Source organism: Podarcis gaigeae (genome assembly GCF_964106915.1).
Source record: "Podarcis gaigeae genome assembly, chromosome: 17".
NCBI lineage: Eukaryota > Metazoa > Chordata > Lepidosauria > Squamata > Lacertidae > Podarcis > Podarcis gaigeae.
The window spans coordinates 36592970-36613349 of NC_139694.1; the positions used below are offsets into that span (position 1 = coordinate 36592970).

General features: G+C 47.7%; 1 protein-coding gene across 2 annotated transcripts in view; it reads left to right on the forward strand.

The window, feature by feature from the left end:
• The window catches only part of GRIPAP1 (GRIP1 associated protein 1), a 64369-nt gene extending 54851 nt beyond the window's left edge, over positions 1-9518 (forward strand). For both annotated transcript variants that reach the window (XM_083718758.1, XM_083718759.1), the window contains 2 exons: positions 2163-2317; positions 8433-9518. In XM_083718758.1, coding sequence (XP_083574884.1) covers positions 2163-2317; positions 8433-8525 — 248 coding nt within the window. In that variant the 3' untranslated portion in view covers positions 8526-9518. The remainder of the gene's footprint in view (positions 1-2162; positions 2318-8432) is intronic.
• The last annotated feature ends 10862 nt before the right edge of the window (positions 9519-20380 follow it).

Here is a 20380-nt window from a genome sequence, read left to right on the forward strand (position 1 = left end):
ACTTAATGTAACACCCACTAGAGGAGAGGAGTGTGTGTTTGTTTTGCCCCTGGGGGAAAACGCTCATTGTTTTAGTGGTTTTTCTAGGCATGGGGACCTGCAAGCAAAGGTGAGATGGTTTCAGCACAGCTCCCTCCCAACGCTCATTCAGAGCGAGGGATAGCATGGCCTGCTTTTACTCTGAATTGGCTTTTTAATATTGTCACATAAGCAAATCTAGCGCTGCAATTGCCTCGTGTCTCCCACATGATCCCTGGGATCGCTCAGAGGAGGAAGGGCCTAAGAAGAGAAAGGGGAAATTATTTTCCTCAACGGTATCTCATGGTATTTGTTACTCCCCTTGGAGAAATGGCCAAGAAGCCCTCAAGGTGGCTTGCAGTAAGCAGACAGTCATATGGAAACCCTGACAATAAAATAACTATAAAACCAGCTCAGCAGCTTGGGGGAGAAGGCCAGCCAGTATCGACCTGAAACCGTGTTTGTTAATGCACTTCCTAGGAGTCTCCAGGGGAAAGAGCCCTTGGAATGGCCTGGGGGAGACGTGGCTCCAGCGGGAGGTGAAATAGCTTGTCTTCTGTTTGGGAAGGGACCTGGGGCAAGACTGCTGTCTGAAAGTCCTGGGCATGATGTTTGTTGCATTTTGCAAGTTATAGTCCTGGTGCTTCTGTCCCATTTTCCAGCATTTCCCTTTTTGCACTGCACTACCGGTTGTGTTATGGAACTTTGGCTTTTCGGCAGTCCAGATTTCAAATGGTGGAAAAGAACTGTAGGCTGGGATGCCGCTCCACCTTTCATCACGTGACATTACATGGTGAAATTCTCTGATTTGCAAGTGGAAATGGAGTTGCAAATGGATTTTTCCCCCTGGGAACAGTTAAAAATTAGCACTGAACCTCTGCTAGATTCCACCAGATTTCCTGACGTGACTTTTTGCAGTCTCTTTCTCCCTCTCTGATGTGCTAGACCTGTGTCCGATGCTGCTACTTCAGACTGGTGTTGGGGAGAAGTACATCTTCTACACAAGTCCCCTCCGTATCACACGTTTAATATCCAATCACTTACAATAGTCATGGCTTCTGCCAAAGAATCCTGGGAAGTGTAGTTTCTCAAATGAGCTGAAAGCTGTTAGGAGAGACCCCTCTTTCCCTCACACAGCTACAATTCCCAGTGTGGTGTAACAATCAACCTCCCTTCCCAAGGGGAATAAGGGTCTCCTAACAACTCAGCACCCTTAAGGAACTACAGTTCCCAGGATGCTTTGTGGGGAAGCCATGACTGTTTACAGTTTTATGATACTTCTTTAAATGTATGGTGCAGATGGGGCTATAGAAAGGTAGTTGTCAAGGAGCAGGATTCTAGCAGAATCCTGACATGCTAGTTTTTTTTGTGTACAGAGAATTGTTTTCAGGTTAAGGAACACCTAGTCGTGTGAGGCCCCCTTTTGCTCTCACAAATGGTACATCCCTGACAGAGGTTTGTCTCTCCCCCCTGAGAACTAAGTTTGAGATGCCCATCAAACCACAACACACCCACTTCCTCTCTCTCTCTCTTTTTAAAAAATCATATTTATTCAAAGTTTCGAAAAAAATACACAAATACAACAAAAAATACGGAGAAAAACACAGCAGAAAAAAGAGAAAAAACTGAGTAATAAAAAAACAAAACAATATAGAATAGAAAAAAGAAAAAATACATATCCCATATTACAACTTGTCATTTACTTGTTCCTTAGACCTCCTCACACCTCCCTTTTTGTATTCTGACTTAATTCATTGTTTCAGCAAATTCTTCCCATATTTCTCAATTTTTATTTAAATAAATTGTTTTAACAATCTATCTTATTAATTAATTCAACATATCCTTTCCGTCTTTTACCATAGTCTGTAATTCAGTTTACCTTAATTTATTTAACCTTATCCTATCTTAAACACCTTAAAATTCAAAATTTAAATCATATTTACACATAACTCCTTAACTCCTTTCTACTAAAGCCAATTAATTCCCTTCCAGCGTTTTCCCTAAAATTTCATTAATATTACACTAATTCCAAAAATAAAAAAGAAGTTTTTCCCTAGTTATTATCCAACGTCCCTTCTTCCTGGTTTCGGGTTTCTCTCTCTCTCTCTCTCTTGACTCTCTTCCCCTCTGCCCAATTCTGACAGACGTGTCGGGGGCCCACGGGCAAGTCGACCGCAGCAGCCTGAGCAGCGTCTTGCGGGACCTGGTGAAGCCGGGAGATGAGAATGTGCGGGAGATGAACAAGAAGCTTCAGAACATGCTGGAGGAGCAGCTGACCAAAAACATGCACTTGCAGAAGGTTTGTGGGCGCAGCCTTGGGGATCGCGGGTGAGGCGTGTGCCTGGGGAGGGCGTTATCTGAGGGTGTTAGAGATGGGAGCCGGTTCCAGGAGAACGGCAGAGCCAAGAGAAGAGAGCAGAGCAACAGCCAGCCCTGAACCCCACTCCCTGGTCCCAATTGAAAGTGGACATTAACATAGTCCAGATAGATCTCATCTTTCATGGGGTTACGTTCCAGGCTAGCATGCAAAGCCAGAAAAACAAAACAAAAACCCCAACAACTGAGCAAATCACCCAAACACTCCTCTGATGACTCTCCAACCTCCTCCACAACTCTCTCCATGCACCTCCAAAATTCTCTGCAACTTCTTCTGCTCCACCAACTCTCCAGCCACACCCAAGTGCTCTCCCAGTGGCTGATGGGTTTGCCGGTCACCCCCCTTCCTCTTCCCCTCCTTCCCCTTTGCGTTTATGTATTTATTTTTCACCATTCCACATAAAGTTGCAGTCACGTCAAGGAAACCAGCGATCTACCTGTATAGGATCATGGGCACATTTCTGAACACACATCAGCCTGGATAAAGAGTGTGGTGCTGATAACGCCAAGGTTGCAGGTTCAATCCCTGTATGGGACAGCTGCATGTTCCTGCATTGCAGGGGGTTGGACTAGATGATCCTCAGAGTCCCAGCTCTGCAATTCTCTGATTCTATGTGGTTAAAAGTGTTCCTAGTCTATATATGTAACACACACGCATACACACAACAATGCATGGGAGAACGTTAGAAGTCCTAGCAAACTTTTTGGAGGGGCAGAAAGCATGCCGATATGCGGCTGGAGCAGTTTTACCGTAGGATGAGGGTCCTTCCAAGGAGGAGCAGGGAGTTCCTAGAGGAGGTACCAGCTCATCCGACTCAGTTCCCCCACATGTGGCATCAACTGGGTTCTGTGCTCTCATCCGGCTGGGTGAATCGACAGCACTGCTCAACGCTGGGGCCACACCTGCTCCTGCAGGCTCTTCTTGTGTTCTTAGAGAGACTTTGCCCCTAGATCTGTTGTAATTGTTTTGTTGTTTTTGTTTTAACTATTTACTTGTGTTTTTACCTTGTATTTTATCCTGTGAACCACCCTGGGGTCTTGTGATGAAAGGCAGTATATTATTATTATTATCATTTTTTATCATCATTTTTAATTTGTATACTGTATTTCTATCTTACAACACTCAAGGCTGCTTACAAGCTGAAGAAACCAAAAACGTACATCTTATAACAATCTAATGCAAAAGAAAAATGTGACAATAAAACATAACTTTAAAATACGTAACCTATATCAAAAAAGTAACGCTCAACAATCACTAGAATAGTATTGAGTAGTAATAATAATAACAACGTATAAAAGTTAAACAGAAATCCACTCAGCAGATGCAATAAATAATTTCTAAACTATAATCAATAAAACAACGGCAAACCACAGTACATAAAATAATACAATACAAACTGAGAGGCAGAGACTAGAGGGTGGGGCAAGACAGGTGGAAGGGAGGCCTTGCCTGACGAAGTCTCTCCCCTCACAGTACTTCTTATTATTATACTATTCCTTGCGTGGAAAAGGAACTCTGCACATGCTCAGAAGCACACAACCTGAGGGAGTAGGGTTTTTTGGGTATTCCCCCCCAAAAAAAACCAATTGGCACATGTAAATTGCATGGGGTCAAGAGAGGAAGCCTTATTGGAGTACCTAGCTCCCCAGGGACTAACAGGGACAGAAAGGGATTAGGTGGGGGAGATGTTCCAGGGAGGGACCCCAGCAAATAGCAGCAGAAGGTGGGGTCATTGGGAGGAGAGTCCTGCTGCATCTTATCAGGGACATGCAACTGCAAAATGGAGGCAGTAAGGACTTGGGGTGGTTCCAGACCAGGGGTCGGCAAGATTTACCTCGCCTGGGCTGCTTCACTCCTGCGGAGATCAATCTGTGGGCAGGCACCGTGGAAGCGAGTCCCTGCTCCGTGCTGCGCCAGGGACTCGCCGAGCGAGCAGCTCGGTTGAGGGGCGGCTTGTGGGCTGTTTAGACGACCCCCGTGGACCGCTTGTGGGCCGCAGGTTGCCTACCCCTGTTCCAGAGAAATTGCAAGCAGGGTGGCAAAGGGGCCAGCTTGGAGGTTGCCATCACAGCGAACCAGCGGCAGGGGCCCAGGGCCCTTCCCCACAAGCCCGCTTTCGTCCCACCCCTGATTTCACACGCAGCTTCAGGCGTGGGGCTGGTACATGTACCCAGTCGGTAAGGAACAACTGAGAGCTGAAAGCGAGCAGCGGAAGGGGGAGCAGCTCCACAGCTGCAGGAGATGGGGATATATTTCCCCCTGGCGAATAAGGGCAGCTGTCAGCTCGTGGGACGCTGGGATCTTTTCCGGGTGCTCCCGCAGTGAGCCCAGGGGGGCCGGGCTCCCGCAGCTGCCCTCCCGCTGCCTCTCTCCATCCTCCTGGTCTCGGGATGCAGGTCAAGGTGACTGCGAGGGGAACCGAGGAAGCCAGCGGGAGCTTGGCTCCTGGCACCGAGCGGCAGCTGAGGGAGTAGCAGGTTTCCCTGCCCATTACGAGCCGTGGTGACCTTGAGCTGCAGAGGAGCAGCAGCCGCTGCCGCCGCTTCCTTCTGCCAGAGATCTGCTGGGGCTGGAACCGCCTCTCTCCCCGTGTCACAAATGGGTGACCACCCAAAGCCAGAGAGGGAGGCTGCCTCTGGGCTGAGCAGTCAAACAGAACAGGACAGGGTACGCAGGGCAGAAATTGTCCCCGCAGCCTTGAATGGGGTCGGGTGGGGGGTCCGTTCTGGCATGGCAGCGGGGGTGCTGTGTCCTGGGTCTTGCCCCTCTTAGCTCCTCCTCACCCGTGGAAGATGTAGAGAAGAAGAGGATGCTAGTGCCCTTCCCAGCCCTTGTGCTTGGAGAGCCATAAATGCTCAGATCCTGCACAAGCGTTCCTTGAGAAGGGGCAGTGAGAGCCTGGACACAAGACCCCGCCACTCAGAACCCCACTTAAGGATGAGGAGCATCATATACAGTGGTACCTCGGGTTACATATGCTTCAGGTTACAGACTCTGCTAACCCAGAAACAGTACCTCGGGTTAAGAACTTTGCTTCAGGATGAGAACAGAAATCACGCAGCGGTGGCAGTGGGAGGCCCCATTAGTTAAAGTGGTACCTCAGGTTAAGAACAGTTTCGGGTTCAGAACAAAATGAATTAAGTACTTAACCCGAGGTACCACTGTATTTAAAATGCATCTCTGGGTTATTTGTGGGGCAAAGGAATTTGTTCATTCCCCCCCCAATAGTCCGGCCCCCCACAAGGTCTGAGGGACAGTGGACTGGCCCCCTGCTGGAAAAGTTTGCTGACCCCTGGCTAGCCTTTCCGCCTAGCATGTTATTTTTCGATGAGCAGGGAGGGGATTATGGGGCGGTGATAAGGAATATGGAATTAAGTACTTAAGCCCAGGTACCACTGTATAGGATATATTCTGAGCATATGCAAAGGGTTTCCTCCCCACTCCACTGTATTCTTCCCTTTGGAAAGCTTGCAGCAGCTTATTGGGTGGGGGGAATTCATGGGAAATATCTCTTCCAATGCACCCCTATCAGCCACAAGAGCTAAGCGAACCCTCCATGTTCAGAGGCAGTGTAACTCCAAATACCAGCTGATGGGGACATAGAAGTCTCCCTGTCCTGCTCTTACAAGTTTCTCAGAAGCTTCTGGCTGACGGCTGCTTAGCAGTCAGGGCTGGGTAGACCTTAAGCCTGATCCCGCAAGGCCGTTCATGTGCTCACCTGTTTTAATCACCAGCGCTCACAAGCACAGGCTACGGGGAGAGGCGAGAGGGAGCCCGCCCCAGCAAAGGACTTTGCAGCATATTGGCCTCCCCCCCCCCCTTTCCTTTTTCAATATTAACTTGATGTAGAATCTGATCCTTCCAACGTCCTAATGGAGCAAGGGGACGAAAGAGTGATGTCAGCGGAAAGAGGCGGCTATTTATAGCTGCATCTGAGTGGGGAGGGGTGGGGGGGAGCGGAGCAGCTTCAGAGGACAGACTGTCAAGGTTGGGGCTGCAAAGGAGCGGTCAGTGCAGCGGGGGGGGGCAGAGGGAGGATGCTGTCTTGGAGACAGGGTGGGCGTATTGCAGGGGGTGCAAATCCACAGATAATGTGGTGCTGGGGAGGAGGGGTGTGGGGTTTGGGGCAGGTTAAGGTGTGTGGGCGACCTGAGTGGGGGCCTCTAGGGGGCGCTGTGCAGCCAGAAATACTGCAGGTGGTGTGGTTGGAAGAGGCACTGGTCAGAAGGAGCCTTGGGGGGGCATGCTGTAGCCAAGGGAGCGTGGTCTGAGAGGCGGCACGTGGCTTGCATCCAAGAGGACCCTTTCGCTATCGAAATCCACACTTGGTTCGTTCTCTCTCTGCCTCTTTTATTGATTGTGATTGGTTCTTTATCTCATGATTTTAAGAAACAGTTTCCCTCCGCACTCAAGCCCAGTGGTGATCAATAAGCAATTTTTAACTGCATAATCCCATAATGAATTTATATATTTATAAGGTTTTAATCCTGCCTCTGGTCACAAGTCATCTCATTGATGTCTGTCAATAGGCACAGCCTGAGAAGGGTGTCCTGTTTGGATCTGGTGTTTCTTCTTAGCTGCATCTTTTCCCAATACAGTGATACCTCTGGATGCAAACGGGATCCGATCCGGAGCCTCGTTCGCATCCTGAACATAGCTGCCAACTTTTCCCTTTTCTTGCGAGGAATCGTATTCAGAATAAGGGAATTTCCCTTTAAAAAAAGGGGAATGTTGACAGCTATGATCCTGAAGCGAACGCAACCCGCGTCTGCGCGTGTCGCAATTCGCCGTTTCCTCGCATGCGCGTGACGTCATTTTAAGCGTCTGCGCGAGTGGCAAAACCCAGAAGTAACGCGCTCCGTTACTTCTGGGTCGCCACGGAGCGCAACTAGAAAACACTCAACCTGAAGCTACTTCAACCCGAGATGTGACTGTATGGGGCAGGGGACTGAAGCATTGCATTCCCTTCCTTTCCCAAACTTGGATTTGTGCCTGTGGCTTCTGCCTGTGCCTCTGTTGTCGGGGTTGCCAATTTACTGTTTTGGAAAAAAAGACTCTCCCCGCCGTCCCTGAAGAGGACAAAGAGAGCTAAAGGCAGTAGTGTCTCAGAGGCAAGCCAGAACTTGATGGACCAGAAGCAGGGCTTGAAGAAAACTGGCTGGCCAGGGTGGAGCCTGGCAGAACACAGAACCGTAGAATGGGAAGGGGCTGCGGGGGTCATCTGGTCCAGCCCCCTCCAATGCAACATGGGGCTTGAATCCATGATCCCGAGCAGAGCCAGGCAGAGGCCCGGGCCAGGTAGATAATGTGCCCCCCCCCTTTTTACCCTGGGGATAACTGAAGTCTTATAGATAAGTAAGCATATAAATTTCACAAAAGTTATGCTGACAAATAATTTTATTTCAAGGCTTGAACAGTATCTGTATATAAAGACAAAATGGAAAATATAAATATACAATAGTGCTTTTTTAAAAATACATAGGGAAAAGGATTATTTTAAGTATTTACATTTAAAAATGCTTTCCTAGCTTTCTTTTCTGCGAATTCTTGAATTACGTAGGAAAAATCAATCAACGTCGCCTTATCGTGGTTTATGTTTATCATTGCTAAACCATTTAGGCGTTCTTGAGCCAATGTTGATCGAAAGAAAGACTTACCGGTAATTCGTTTTAATATATCGAAACTTCTTCCGTTGGAGGCCACTGTAGCTGGTAATGATAAGAAAATGCGTCATGCAATTAGAAAATTTGGGAAAACGTTTTCCAAATTCTAGTTTAGTATTTGATCGGCAATTTCTTTCGGTGACTGAGGCCCCCTTTGGAATCGGAGGCCCGGCCCATATGGCCCCCCCCCCCCCTGTCTGGGCCTGATCTCGAGATTAAAAGTTTTACCAGGTAGCTGCAAACTTCGACCATTAACCTGAGTAGGGGCCGAGTGTGACTATGGGCAGGGTTTGTCCTGTGGGAGATGATGGCACCATCTTCCCCTGGGCTCAGCTGACCTGCTTCTTCCCCTTCCTTTCTTTCCCCCTCACTAGGATTTGGAAGTGCTCTCCCAGGAGATTGTCCGCCTCAGCAAGGAGTGTGTTCCGTCCCCTGACGCTGAGCCTGTCCTGGATGACGCCGTCTGAGCTCAGTCCCGTCCTGTGATGCCCATCCTTCACTTTGCCCTCGACTGCACTGCTGGCACGGGAGAGGGGGGGGCGGTTATTGGCGCCTTCTGCCTCCCTCCCAATGGGTCAATTCTCTTAACCTTGTTTTGTTTTAGGGAGGTGTTCAGTCCTCTCCAGCTAGCTGTCTTTCCCCGTCTCGGCGCCAACAAACAAGTTTGCCCTTTAACCGCCTCCCAACTCAGGCCTCCCCACTCCCTGCCCTGAAACGGATTTGTGTCTCCTAAGTAACACACACACTGACTATCCTCTATCTTCAAGGCTGTAAATGCTGGCCCTTTAAGAAGCACTGGTTGAGGTGGCCTTCCTGCAGCAGCACTCCTTGTGGGCTGGAGGGCAAACTGCAGCTTGGTTCTTAAAATTGGTGGGGTGGGATGCTGTGAACAGAGGGGAATAACAGAGGAGCTGCAAAGCAGAATGGGAGGCATTCCTGCCATGGTAAACAGCCATTTCAAGCACCGCTCTTGAAATACTATTGCTCTAGGGATGTTTAACTTTCTCCCAAGCCTCTCTGCCTGCTTCCGACTCTTCAAGCTACGTCTCTGAATCCTACCTTCCTGATTCATTCATACCACCTCCTTCCCCTGTTGTCCCATCACCTTGCATGCTCAGTCAGTCCTGAATCTTATTCTGCCCCAGCTCTGTCCAGCTGTTGCTGCTGTTAATAAAAAGGTAAAATATTATAGATAAATAAATATAAATATATATATATATATATATATATATATTTGTGCTGATTCCCTCCCTCTGGGTGGGACTTGACCCAAGCGGAGCAAAACCCTTGTGTCTCCAGGAGGGGGGACTCTTGGGGCTCATTCAAGGTTCCAGCTGCACTTTTTTTTCTCCTGTTGGGTGAGGGTAGCGTGTGTGTTTTATTTAACGTATCAATGACTTGTACAAGGCTGTAATTGTTGAGCAACTGATAATGCAAACAATGATTTTTGACTGGCTTCAGCTCTGTGTGTTGTTCTTGTTTTGAGGAGGGGGGGTGAAATGGGGCTGAGCTCTCTTTCTATGCCTGAGTCAGTTGCTTCCAGCACGCTGGATTCATGGTAAGGGGTGGGGGCTCCTGGGGGGGGGGCTGTTCCAATGGCGCTTGACATGCTGTGTTTGCTGGTGTGGCATCGACACCTGAGCTAAGTTCACCCTGCTCTCTCTTTTAAGAGGTTAGACCAGAGTCAGATCCCCTCTCCGCTCATCCCCTGCAAATCTTCACTTGCTGGCCCTGCAGTGGATCCTTACTACTGGAAAGAGGCAAGTGGGTGGCATTCGTAGACTTGAGAAGGGTGTTGTTGTTGGCTATTTGCAGTATGGTAGCGCTGCAGAGAGCTTGCTGGGGAGACCATGCATTAAAAAGGGACTCAAAAATAACTTAAACAAGGTTTTAATAAGAAAAACAAAAACTCCATTTACACTAAATACATCAACAACAAGCCAGACCCAACCACCAAGCCATCCCCCAGGGTAATGGAAGAGCTAGGTGCTGCTCCTTATATACTACACCCAATTGCTGACAGAGCTTAATCAATACAACACAGCAGCTCCTGCTATGTTTCACAGCTGTAAAGCTGGGTCTCGTTATTTTGCTCTGGCCCTTGCTCTGGCCCCTTAAAGACATACACATCGGGTGGAACAATGATGAACCTTTACATTTAAAGAAACCATTCAACAGTTGTGGGGACTTAAGGCACATCACCAAAGTAAAGTGACCCTGGTTCTTCCCCATCCCGGTGTTATAAGAAAAAGCTGCTCCTTTATCCCTTATGGGGTATCCAAGAGCCCGTATAGAGTCCTTATGTAGGTTTTCTGTTGGTAGGAGAAAATATCAGAGGCCAACCAGAGAATATTGAGAAGCAAAGCAGATAGTAAGCCTGATCATTATTAAACTGTTTCAACAGGGTCCCCCGCTCACCCCACGCAGGGAGGGAGGAGATGAACCCTGAACATTGGTGTGCAAGCTCTTCTATAGACTTGAAATTGCCTACCCTGTAGCTCAAGACCACGCCCCAAAACATCATACAGTACATACATCACAGAAAGAGAGCCAGTGTGGTGTAGTGGTTAAGAGCGGTAGTCACGTAATCTGGTAAACCGGGTTCTTGTCTCCGCTCCTCCACATGCAGCTGCTGGGTGACCTTGGGCCAGTCCCACTTCTCTGAAGTCTCTCAGCCCCACTCACCTCACAGAGTGTTTGTCGTGGGGGAGGAAGGGAAAGGAGAATGTCAGCCGCTTTGAGACTCCTTAAAGGGAGTGAAAGGCGGGATATCAAATCCAAACTCTTCTTCTTCTTCTTCTAGTGCCCAGCAGAAATTTGAGTGTGTTGCTTCTCTCCTGTACTGCCAGGATACCTGATAATGCCTTATCTGATTGCCTTTTCTGGGCAGCCTGGCCATTCCTTTGAGATGGTAAATACTTAGTTCCTGAATCTCTTACACCAGGCATAGTGGCCCTCACGCATGTTCACTTCATCAAATCTGTCCCTCTTTGAAAAAAGTTTGGGCACCCCTGTCTTATGCATATTGATAGTGTGCTCAGCTTAACAGATACTTGCCAGACTGTATTTACAGGGAGGTGGAAGCCCCTTCAGTCCATAGACAATTGGAAAGCTTTTCCCATTTCCTTTCTCCTTGCAGAGAAATATTTGAGGTCAATTTGGGAGGGTCAAAATGGCTTCAGGATTGTTCTCCTGTACTATTTCAGACACATGGTTTATATACTACTACTACTACTACTACTACTACTAATAATAATAATAATAATAATTTATTTATACGACCCCAACTGGCTGGGCTTCCCCAGCCATTCTGGGCGGCTTCCAAAAAAATATTAAAATACTGTAATACATCAAACATTAAAAGCTTCCCTAAACAGGGCTGCCTTCAGATGTCTTCTAAAAGTCTGGTAGTTGTTGTTCTCTTTGACATCTGGTGGGAGGGCGTTCCACAGGGTGGGTGCCACTACCGAGAAGGCCCTCTGCCTAGTTCCCTGTAACTTGGCTTCTCGCAATGAGGGAACCACCGAAGGCCCTCGGCGCTGGATCTCAGTGTCCTGGCTGAACGATGGGGGTGGAGACGCTCCTTCAGATATACTGGACCGAGGCCGTTTAGGGCTTTAAAGGTCAGCACCAACACTTTGAATTGTGCTCGGAAATGTACTGGGAGCCAGTGTAGGTCTTTCAAGACCAGTGTTATATGGTCTTGGCGGCCGCTCCCAGTCACCAGTCTAGCTGCCGCATTCTGGATTAGTTGTAGTTTCCGGGTCACCTTCAAAGGTAGCCCCACGTAGAGTGCATTGCAGTAGTCCAAGTGAGAGATAACTGGAGCATGCACCACTCTGGCGAGACAGTCCGCAGGCAGATAGGGTCTCAGCCTACGTACCAGATGGAGCTGGTAAACAGCTGCCCTGTACACATGTATGTATGTGTTTGCCTTGTACATTTATGAACATTTATTTTATCTGTATAAGACCTTAGAATTCCTATAACACCGTGTTCCTTTGATGCTCACCAACATTTTGGGTGCTCTCTCAACTCCTTCTCTTTGTCTGGAAGAGGCAATGGAAGCCAAGGATTTACTCATGCCTCTCTCCAGACCTTTTGGGAGCTCTCTGCAAAGGGAGAATGGTGGAGCAGTGGGCTCTTGTCTGTGTTTGTGCCCCCAGTGAACACCTGACCTCCCAGGCCCACAGCTTGGCAACTGCTTGCCCCCCTCCCCAGTGCTTCCATTGAGGAAAGGACTTTCGCCTCACAGAGTGGGAATGATCAGCAAGCTCAGCCTTTCCTAGACAAAACCAAAATAATGTTTTTACGTGGGTCTTCCACTGAGACATCAGGGATTGCAACAGACTTTTATTGCCTCCAAAGTTTGTGTGTGTACTCTGCTGGTCATCTGTCAGAGCAGTTCCATAAAAACACAGACTCTGGCTTGACCCTGGCGAAAGAAAAGGGAAGTGTTGAACCTTCCACCCCAGCAAGACAACCTGAAGGCAGCTTCTGCAGCTCAACTATTCTGTCCCATAAAAATAGTTGATTTTGCTTCTAAGAGTCAGGTGTACAAATAACCTGCCTCCCCTCCCTCTTTGAAAAATGCTGTGAGGAGAATGGAGGGAGGCTCTGGTAACTAAAATAAGGCGAACAGGTGTCTCTCAGCTTCATTCAGAGAAGGTGTCAAATATTGTTTCCAGAGCCCAGATCGCCTCCCATCAGGTGCAAAATAATTTCCATATTATTTCATCTCAAGACTTCTGGGTTTGTGATGTTTCTGTGCAGCCTTGAGCACTGCCCTCCCTTGTCAAATGAGAAACGAATGCCTGGCTCTAGAAAATACAGTGGTACCTTGGGTTAAGTACTTAATTCGTTCTGGAGGTCCGTTCTTAACCTGAAACTGTTCTTAACCTGAAGCACCACTTTAGCTAATGGGGCCTCCTGCTGCTGCTGCGCCGCCGGAGCACGATTTTGTGTTCTCATCCTGAAGCAAAGTTCTTAACCTGAGGTAATATTTCTGGGTTAGCGGAGTATGTATCCTGGAGTGTATGTAACCTGAAGCATATGTAACCCGAGGTACCACTGTAACCATTTTGGGAAGAAGGAATGGAGCAATGTTGGACCCCTGCTTTTGAGCTCACTCACAAAACTTCCAAGTGTTTCTCTGCAACCACGAGGGCCAGGATCCTGCTTTGTTTGTGAGGGGAAGAAAGTGGATGAGAAGAGAGACCATCTCTCATTGTGCAGGTGTCAGCAATAGGATTTCCCAGCTGCGCAGCAACTCGACTGGTGCCCGGATTCAAGCGATGCCTTCGAGGGCAGCTCCGTTTCAGGCTGTCTTCACCCGCAAAGTCTTTCTTTGAGATGCTGAAACCAAAGCGCCTGGATTTCTCTTGTTCCTCCCCCGCCCCTCCCTTTCTTCTACTGCTTAAGACGCCTCCGAGAATCTAAATAAAACTGGGCCTTTGATCTGGGGAAACAATAACAATGAAATATTTATCCATGCATCAGGGACTTAGCAACATTCCAACATGCAGGTGTTGCCAGTCGAGGAGGAGATGCAAATTGTATCCATCAGACTAGTTTCCTACCCCTCCATCAATTCCCCCCCATACTGATTCCCTATATTTGTGGTAGGATACACCTAGGGATGCGGGTGGCACAGTGGGTTAAACCACAGAGCCTAGGGCTTGCCGATCAAAAGGTCGGCAGTTTGAATCCCCATGACGGAGTGAGCTCCTTTTGCTTAGTCCCAGCTTCTGCCAGCCTAGCAGTTTGAAAGCACGTCAAAGTGAAAGTAGATAAATAGGTAAATAGTGTTTTTGTCCACTGCTCTGGTTTCACCAGAAGCAGCTTAGTCCTGCTGGCCACATGACCCGGAAGCTGTACGCCTGCTCCCTCGGCCAATGAAGCGAGATGAGCTCCGCAACCCCAGAGTTGGTCACGACTGGACCTAAGGGTCGGGAGTCCCTTTACCTTTACATGCACCTACCTATAATAAAAACCCAGTATTCCCATTATACCAAGTAACAAACCATTCCAAATGACTCCCTATTTCCTCCTGTTAGGAAAAGGAAATCGGCTGCAACCCAATTGACCTTAATGCTGCTAGCATTTTCACCTGTTTACAATTATTTTCGAAATACTCCAGAAAGTTTTTCCACTCCACAGCTTCTTGGTCTTAGGTGGACTGCTTACATCCTAATGATAACAGCAACTGATCTGCCTCACAGGGTGTATTTATATAGTTATTGCATTTCTATTCCTCTGTTTCTCCAAGGAGCTCTAGGTGACATACATGGTTCCCCCCCCCCCATTTAATCCCCACAGCAACCCTATGAGGTTGGTTAGGCTGAGGGGCAGTGAATAGCCCCCAAAGTCAGCCAGGGAGCCTCATGGCTAGTGGGGATTTGAACCCGGGTCCCTGAGGCCCTAGCCCAGGGCTTGGCAAGGTTTACCTCACCTGGGCTGGTTCACTTCAGCGGAGATCCCTCTGCAGGCCAGATTGCTCATGTGCATGAGTGTGTGTGCCCACAATTTCCAGTGTCTACATCTGCGCAGACGCGATTTCTGGCATCTGCACATGCACAGGCGAGATTTCCGGTGCCGTGGAAGCGAGTTCCTGCACCGCACCAGTTTAGCGTGGCATGCAGGGGCTCACTGAGCAGACAGCTCAGTTCAGGAGCAGCTCATGAGCCGGTTAAACGACCCCTGTGGGCTGCTTGTGGCCCATGGGCCTTAGGCTGCCGACCCCTGCTCTAGCCTGACACTCTAAGCAGGACACCACAATGGTGGTGTAGTGGTTAAGACGGTAGACTCGTAATCTGGTGAACCGGGTTTGCTTCCCCGCTCCTCCACATGCAGCTGCTGGGTGACCTTGGGCTAGTCACACTTCTCTGAAGTCTCAGCCCCACTCACCTCACAGAGTGTTTGTTATGAGGGAGGAAGGGAAAGGAGAATGTTATCCGCTTTGAGACTCCTTCGGGTAGTGATAAAGCGGGATATCAAATCCAAACTCTTCTTCTTCTCTCTAAACAATGCAAAATGTTACTCTGATAACATTTGTCAAGTGGTTTGAACGCTGAAAGTGTTACATAAACATCCAGGATTATTATTTTTGCATAATTTGGCACATGTTTAATACACAAAGCTACTTTTAGAATCTGGGTTCTTGTCACTACAGCCCCTGTGAGTGATGATGCAGCCTGTAACGTGAGTGGCGTTAACTGTGTAGATGCGCAACTGGTTCTTGTACTCTACAATAAGGAATGCAGAGTAACTACCACTTGTTCATGCGACGCTCACCACAGTTCCTTGCCATCTCTTAAGTTGGGGACAGGTGCTGCAGGTGAGGAGGGCAGGCAGCTCAGATGTGAAGGAAAGCAAGAGAGACATACCTGGAGATTCAAAGCTATACCTGGCGTTTTCTTGGTAAGAGGTGGCAAACCCAGCTCACTAAGACCTAACACACACATTCAGAAAGAGTCACATTAATTTTAGTTAACAAAAAGTATACAGTGCCCACTTAGTAGGAGACCTCTAAGCAATTAACTAAAAAAATAACAAATGGTAATGCTGAAAAAATAGAGCACAGAACTGTATATATGAATGCCCCCCCTGTGTACATTTGGGTGTTGTTTTTTTAAGCCCAACAATAAACACCTTGCAATTAAAAAGCTTGTGCGTGATTAAGATGTCACTATAAATAGATAGTTGTATAAATACTATATTTATTTTATAAATAGATGAAATGGGACAGCCAACCTTTTGCAACATTAAGCCTGGATGTTGTAATTATGGCATATCCGTGGACCAATTGGGGAGGGGGGCAAGGATACAGAGATGCTGCTGTTTAGCACTAAGCCCCCTGTTCCCATTTAGCAAAGAGGCTTGCTAGTTCATCAAGAAAAACAGCAACCACCTCTTCTGTGTGTTTGCCTTTAACAATGGCTTTGTTTGCAGATAGCAGCAGCGAAACTTTTCAATGCTGCTGGTAAAAGACACCGGAATAGGGGCTTGCTTTAAAAAAGGGGAGCTGGCAATCCTATCTACCAACTCCAGGTGTCTTGCCACCTTTTCCTTCTTTTAGGGTCTTTTTGCTTTTTGCTGAAATTCAACTAGTGAAGTTTTTGTTCCTTTATGTGTGTGCAAAACTGGTGTCCCTAAAAGTGGCAAGCCCTAGGACAGAGGGATGGGCAGGACCGGATGAGGGGAGAGAGAGAGATTGCTGTGTATGTTACATCACAACCAACCAGGAATCCAGGGGGGAATTGGATAACAAGAGATCCGAGGAAAAGAGGACAGTGAGCTGCAGTGAGCAAGACTTCCTGAGAGGTTCCAACTCCATTTGCAGAGCCATTTCAAGTGGAGACATCTTTGTCCTCCAGGGCCACTCTAAAGCATAACTACACAGCAGAAAAGAATCAAAGAGACAAAGCAATAAGGCTACAACCAGTGTGTGTGTTGGTTGGGTTGTGAATGCTGCTCTTGTGATTTCCCTGCTCCTAAATATGCTGAGCGGAGGGACGCGGGTGGCGCTGTGGGTTAAACCACAGCGCCTAGGACTTGCCGATCAGAAGGTCGGCGGTTCGAATCTCCGCGACGGGGTGAGCTCCCGTTGCTTGGTCCCTGCTCCTGCCAACCTAGCAATTCGAAAGCATGTCAAAGTGCAAGTAGATAAATAGGTACCGCTCCGGCAGGAAGGTAAACGGCATTTCCGTGCATTGCTCTGGTTCGCCAGAAGCGGCTTAGTCATGCTGGCCACATGACCTGGAAGCTGTATGCCGGCTCCCTCGGCCAATAAAGCAAGATGAGCGTCACAACCCCAGAGTCGGCCACAACTGGACCTAATGGTCAGGGGTCCCTTTACCTTTACCTTTAAATATGCTGAGTATCTGCAGAAACAGTCACAGTTCCTGCCCTTCCTGGAGCCATAGATTGCCTCTGTAGCGATTGTGCCAGGTCGTCGATCAACCTGTCAGGAAAGGTGGGGTGAAAGTGACTTTAAAAAGCGAATCTGGCCATTGGAGGGAGACTTTGGCCTGGACCAGTGAAAGTGCCATGGCCCAGGAACTGCCATGACCACGAGGAAAGTGAGAAGAGCTGCTCCCAGCTGCTGATTCATAGAAGGCCCAGGCCTATGGAGTCCAGTGCATCATGTGCAGACCTCACAGAAGTGAGCATGAGCTATGCAAGCACAGTTTCCCCCCTCTCAACAGCCCTATAAGGTAGCTTATAATAGCAGCTGGCCCAAGGTCATGCACAGAGCTTCCTAGCTGAGCAGAGATTTGAACCCATATTTTTCTGGCCAAACTCAACACTTTGCCTACTGTTGCACCACAGTCAAGTAGAGTCAATTTTTCAACATGCCTCTGTACCCATGCATCAAACAGCAGCTTCATTGGCTGGAATTAGCAGGTGCTAACACCTCCTCATGCTGTGAAAAACATCATCTGGCTTGCATCTGTGGATCAAGCTGCTGTTGGAGGAGCCCCCTGTGCCAGTGAATTTTCCCTGTCAGTTGGCGACTGTACTCCAGGGTTCTATAATGCCCACCTCCCGCTGGAACACAAGTCCAGAAGGGAAAGCGCTGTATGCGCTAGAACTCTTCTGAGCCCCCTCCATTTCAATAAGAACTTCCTGATGGAATGTGCTCCTAGTTCAGGACTGCCAACTAGCCAGAAACAGCCTGCAGACCTGCTCTTGCACCCCTAAGAGCAACTCAATTTGCAGGAATTAGCAGCCTATATTAAGGTTTCCAAGGCTAGTAGTGCAGATGGGGAGAGATGTTATTACTTTCCGATGGCTGCAAATTACACGGTTGTTAAAGGGCCAGTTCAAAAGTTGGCAATCCTTCGTTATTCTGTATGTATTATGCATATTTAGGTTTTCTGCCGAGGGCATCTAAGCATCTTGAGCCAGCCTTTGTTGAAGCATCTGGAGAGTTTGGGACAATGATTAATTTCTTTAAAGTGAGGTTGTCAGGCTGCTTTTAAAAGCACAGGAGCAGATGTGCTGTTAAAAGAAAAGAAGAAAAGGGGGGGGGGGGAGAGACCTTAATAACTCTCCAGGGAGCCTTTTTTTTTTTTTTGCCTTCCAGCATTTTACAAATATCTGTCTCCAATTCTATCAGGAAAAGAGGTTCTGGAGCCGAGTCCTTGCTTGCATTAAGCCCTGGCCTTATTATACCTAGTTGCCATTGTGGTGCAGTTGATGCAGGACACGGAGAAAATATTGCCCCTTTGCAACCTGACTGCCCAGTAAACTAACTAAAACTACACCAAGAACCCTGGGAACTGTAGTTTCTTTAGAGTAGTTGGGAAATTGTAGCACCGTGAGAAGTAAACTGTATTTCCCATGATTCTTTGCCAAGGGGTGTGTTCTTTAAATGTGTGATGTGTATGCAGCTGCCCAAACATAATGTAAGCTTTGGTTTGCGTAAGCAAATTAAGGAGAGCCGTTTATGATTAGCCTGACACACGTACCCTGCAGGGAATTTGCAGGATTTTTTCTTGATTCCCCATAATGGCTTCATCTCTGTCCTTCACTTGCATTTTAAATTTTCTATACAAAAACGGATACAGATTCCTGATTGGCAAACACTTTCGGCTAGGATTAGGTAGTATGCAAAATTCACCCCCAATGAATCTTCTTTCTTGGCCAGGAGAAAAACGTTTCTTGATAAAATTGTAAGAATTCCAATTTTCAGAGAAATAAAAGAGCTTGGGGTGTGTTTTTTTGGCTGTCCCCATCTAATACAAAGCAGGACTATCTAGCAACTTAAATTAGGCAGCAGTAGCAGCACCTCTGTTCCTGTTCCGCTCCCTTCCTGCCTTGTCAGTAGAGAGGGCTTGCCATTGATCAGTTTTCAAAGCACTCGGGTAGAATAGATCAATGACCATAATATATATTTTTAATGACCATAATATTAATAATCCTTAATTTAGTTTGGTGGAGAGGAATAGATAATTGGAGAAAGGATTCTCAGCGACAAAGGCATGATGGCAAGTATTGATACTTGCTCTCTGTGGGAGGGCTGCCAACTTCTTAGCCAGGCTCCATAGTTGTGCCTTAGCATCAGTTTCCAATTAGCAGTAGCTACAGTTTATGTCCCTATTCTGGAAAGCTTCAGCTGCTGCTAAAGCCACAGAAGCAAGTCAAGCAGAGAGGTGTTGCTTATAGGGATGGGCCAAGGAGCACAGTCCCCAAATACCTTTCTAGGTGTCTTGAGAGCCAGCATGGTGTAGTGGTTAAGAGCGGTGGACTCGTAATCTGGTGAACCAGGTTCGCTTCCCCGCTCCTTCACCTGCAGCTGCTGGGTGACCTTGGGCTAGTCACACTTCTCTGAAGTCTCTCAGCCTCACTCACCTCACAGAGTGTTTGTTGTGAGGGAGGAAGAGAAAGGAGATTGTGAGCTGCTTTGAGACTCCTTAAGGGGAGTGAAAGGCAGGATATCAAGTCCAAACTCCTCCTCCTCCTCCTCCTCCTCCCCCTCCTCTTCTTCTATTTGTTGTTGTTGTTGAGTAAGTAATGATTCTGGGTGGGGAGGCCTGATCTGGGTTACTGAGTAGGATATGAATGTGGGTAAATCAATTTGATTTTATCTAGGGGTGATTTGGCAGATAATGCCTGGGGTTAGTGGAAAGACAATTGAATTGATCTTGTGTGGTTATAGGATCTGTTGCAAATAAACTGGCAGTGCCTGAATTGAAGAGAAGCTGAGCTGGGGGTTAGGTGCAAATTAACTGAAGATTTTATCTGGGGTGATCTGGATGAGAAATCAGCTGGCTTCTCTTCTGTGCTATATACAGTGGTACCTCGGGTTACATATGCTTCAGGTTACAGATACTTCAGGTTACAGACTCCGCTAACCCAGAAATGGTGCTTCAGGTTAAGAACTTTGCTTCAGGATGAGAACAGAAATTGTGCTCCGGCGGTGTGGCGGCTGCAGGAGGCCCCATTAGCTAAAGTGGTGCTTCAGGTTAAGAACAGTTTCAGGTTAAGAACGGACCTCCGGAATGAATTAAGTACTTAACCCAAGGTACCACTGTACATCCTAAATGTTTGTCTGTGTTTTCACAATGGAATGCCCTCCAAATATTGCTGGACTCCAACTTCCATCATTCCCAACCATTGGCCAAGCTTGCTGGGAGTTGGAGTACAACACTGTCTGGAAGACCACAGTTATCCCATCCTTGCCAGTCAGTTGACAATCTTAGCATGGAACCTGTAGCACTAGATGCCTAAAGTTGCCACCATATCGGTGGATAGATTCTCTTGGTGTTTCCAGGTGGACTGTTTATTGAGCTTTCTTCTTGATTTGTTTGCAGGGAAA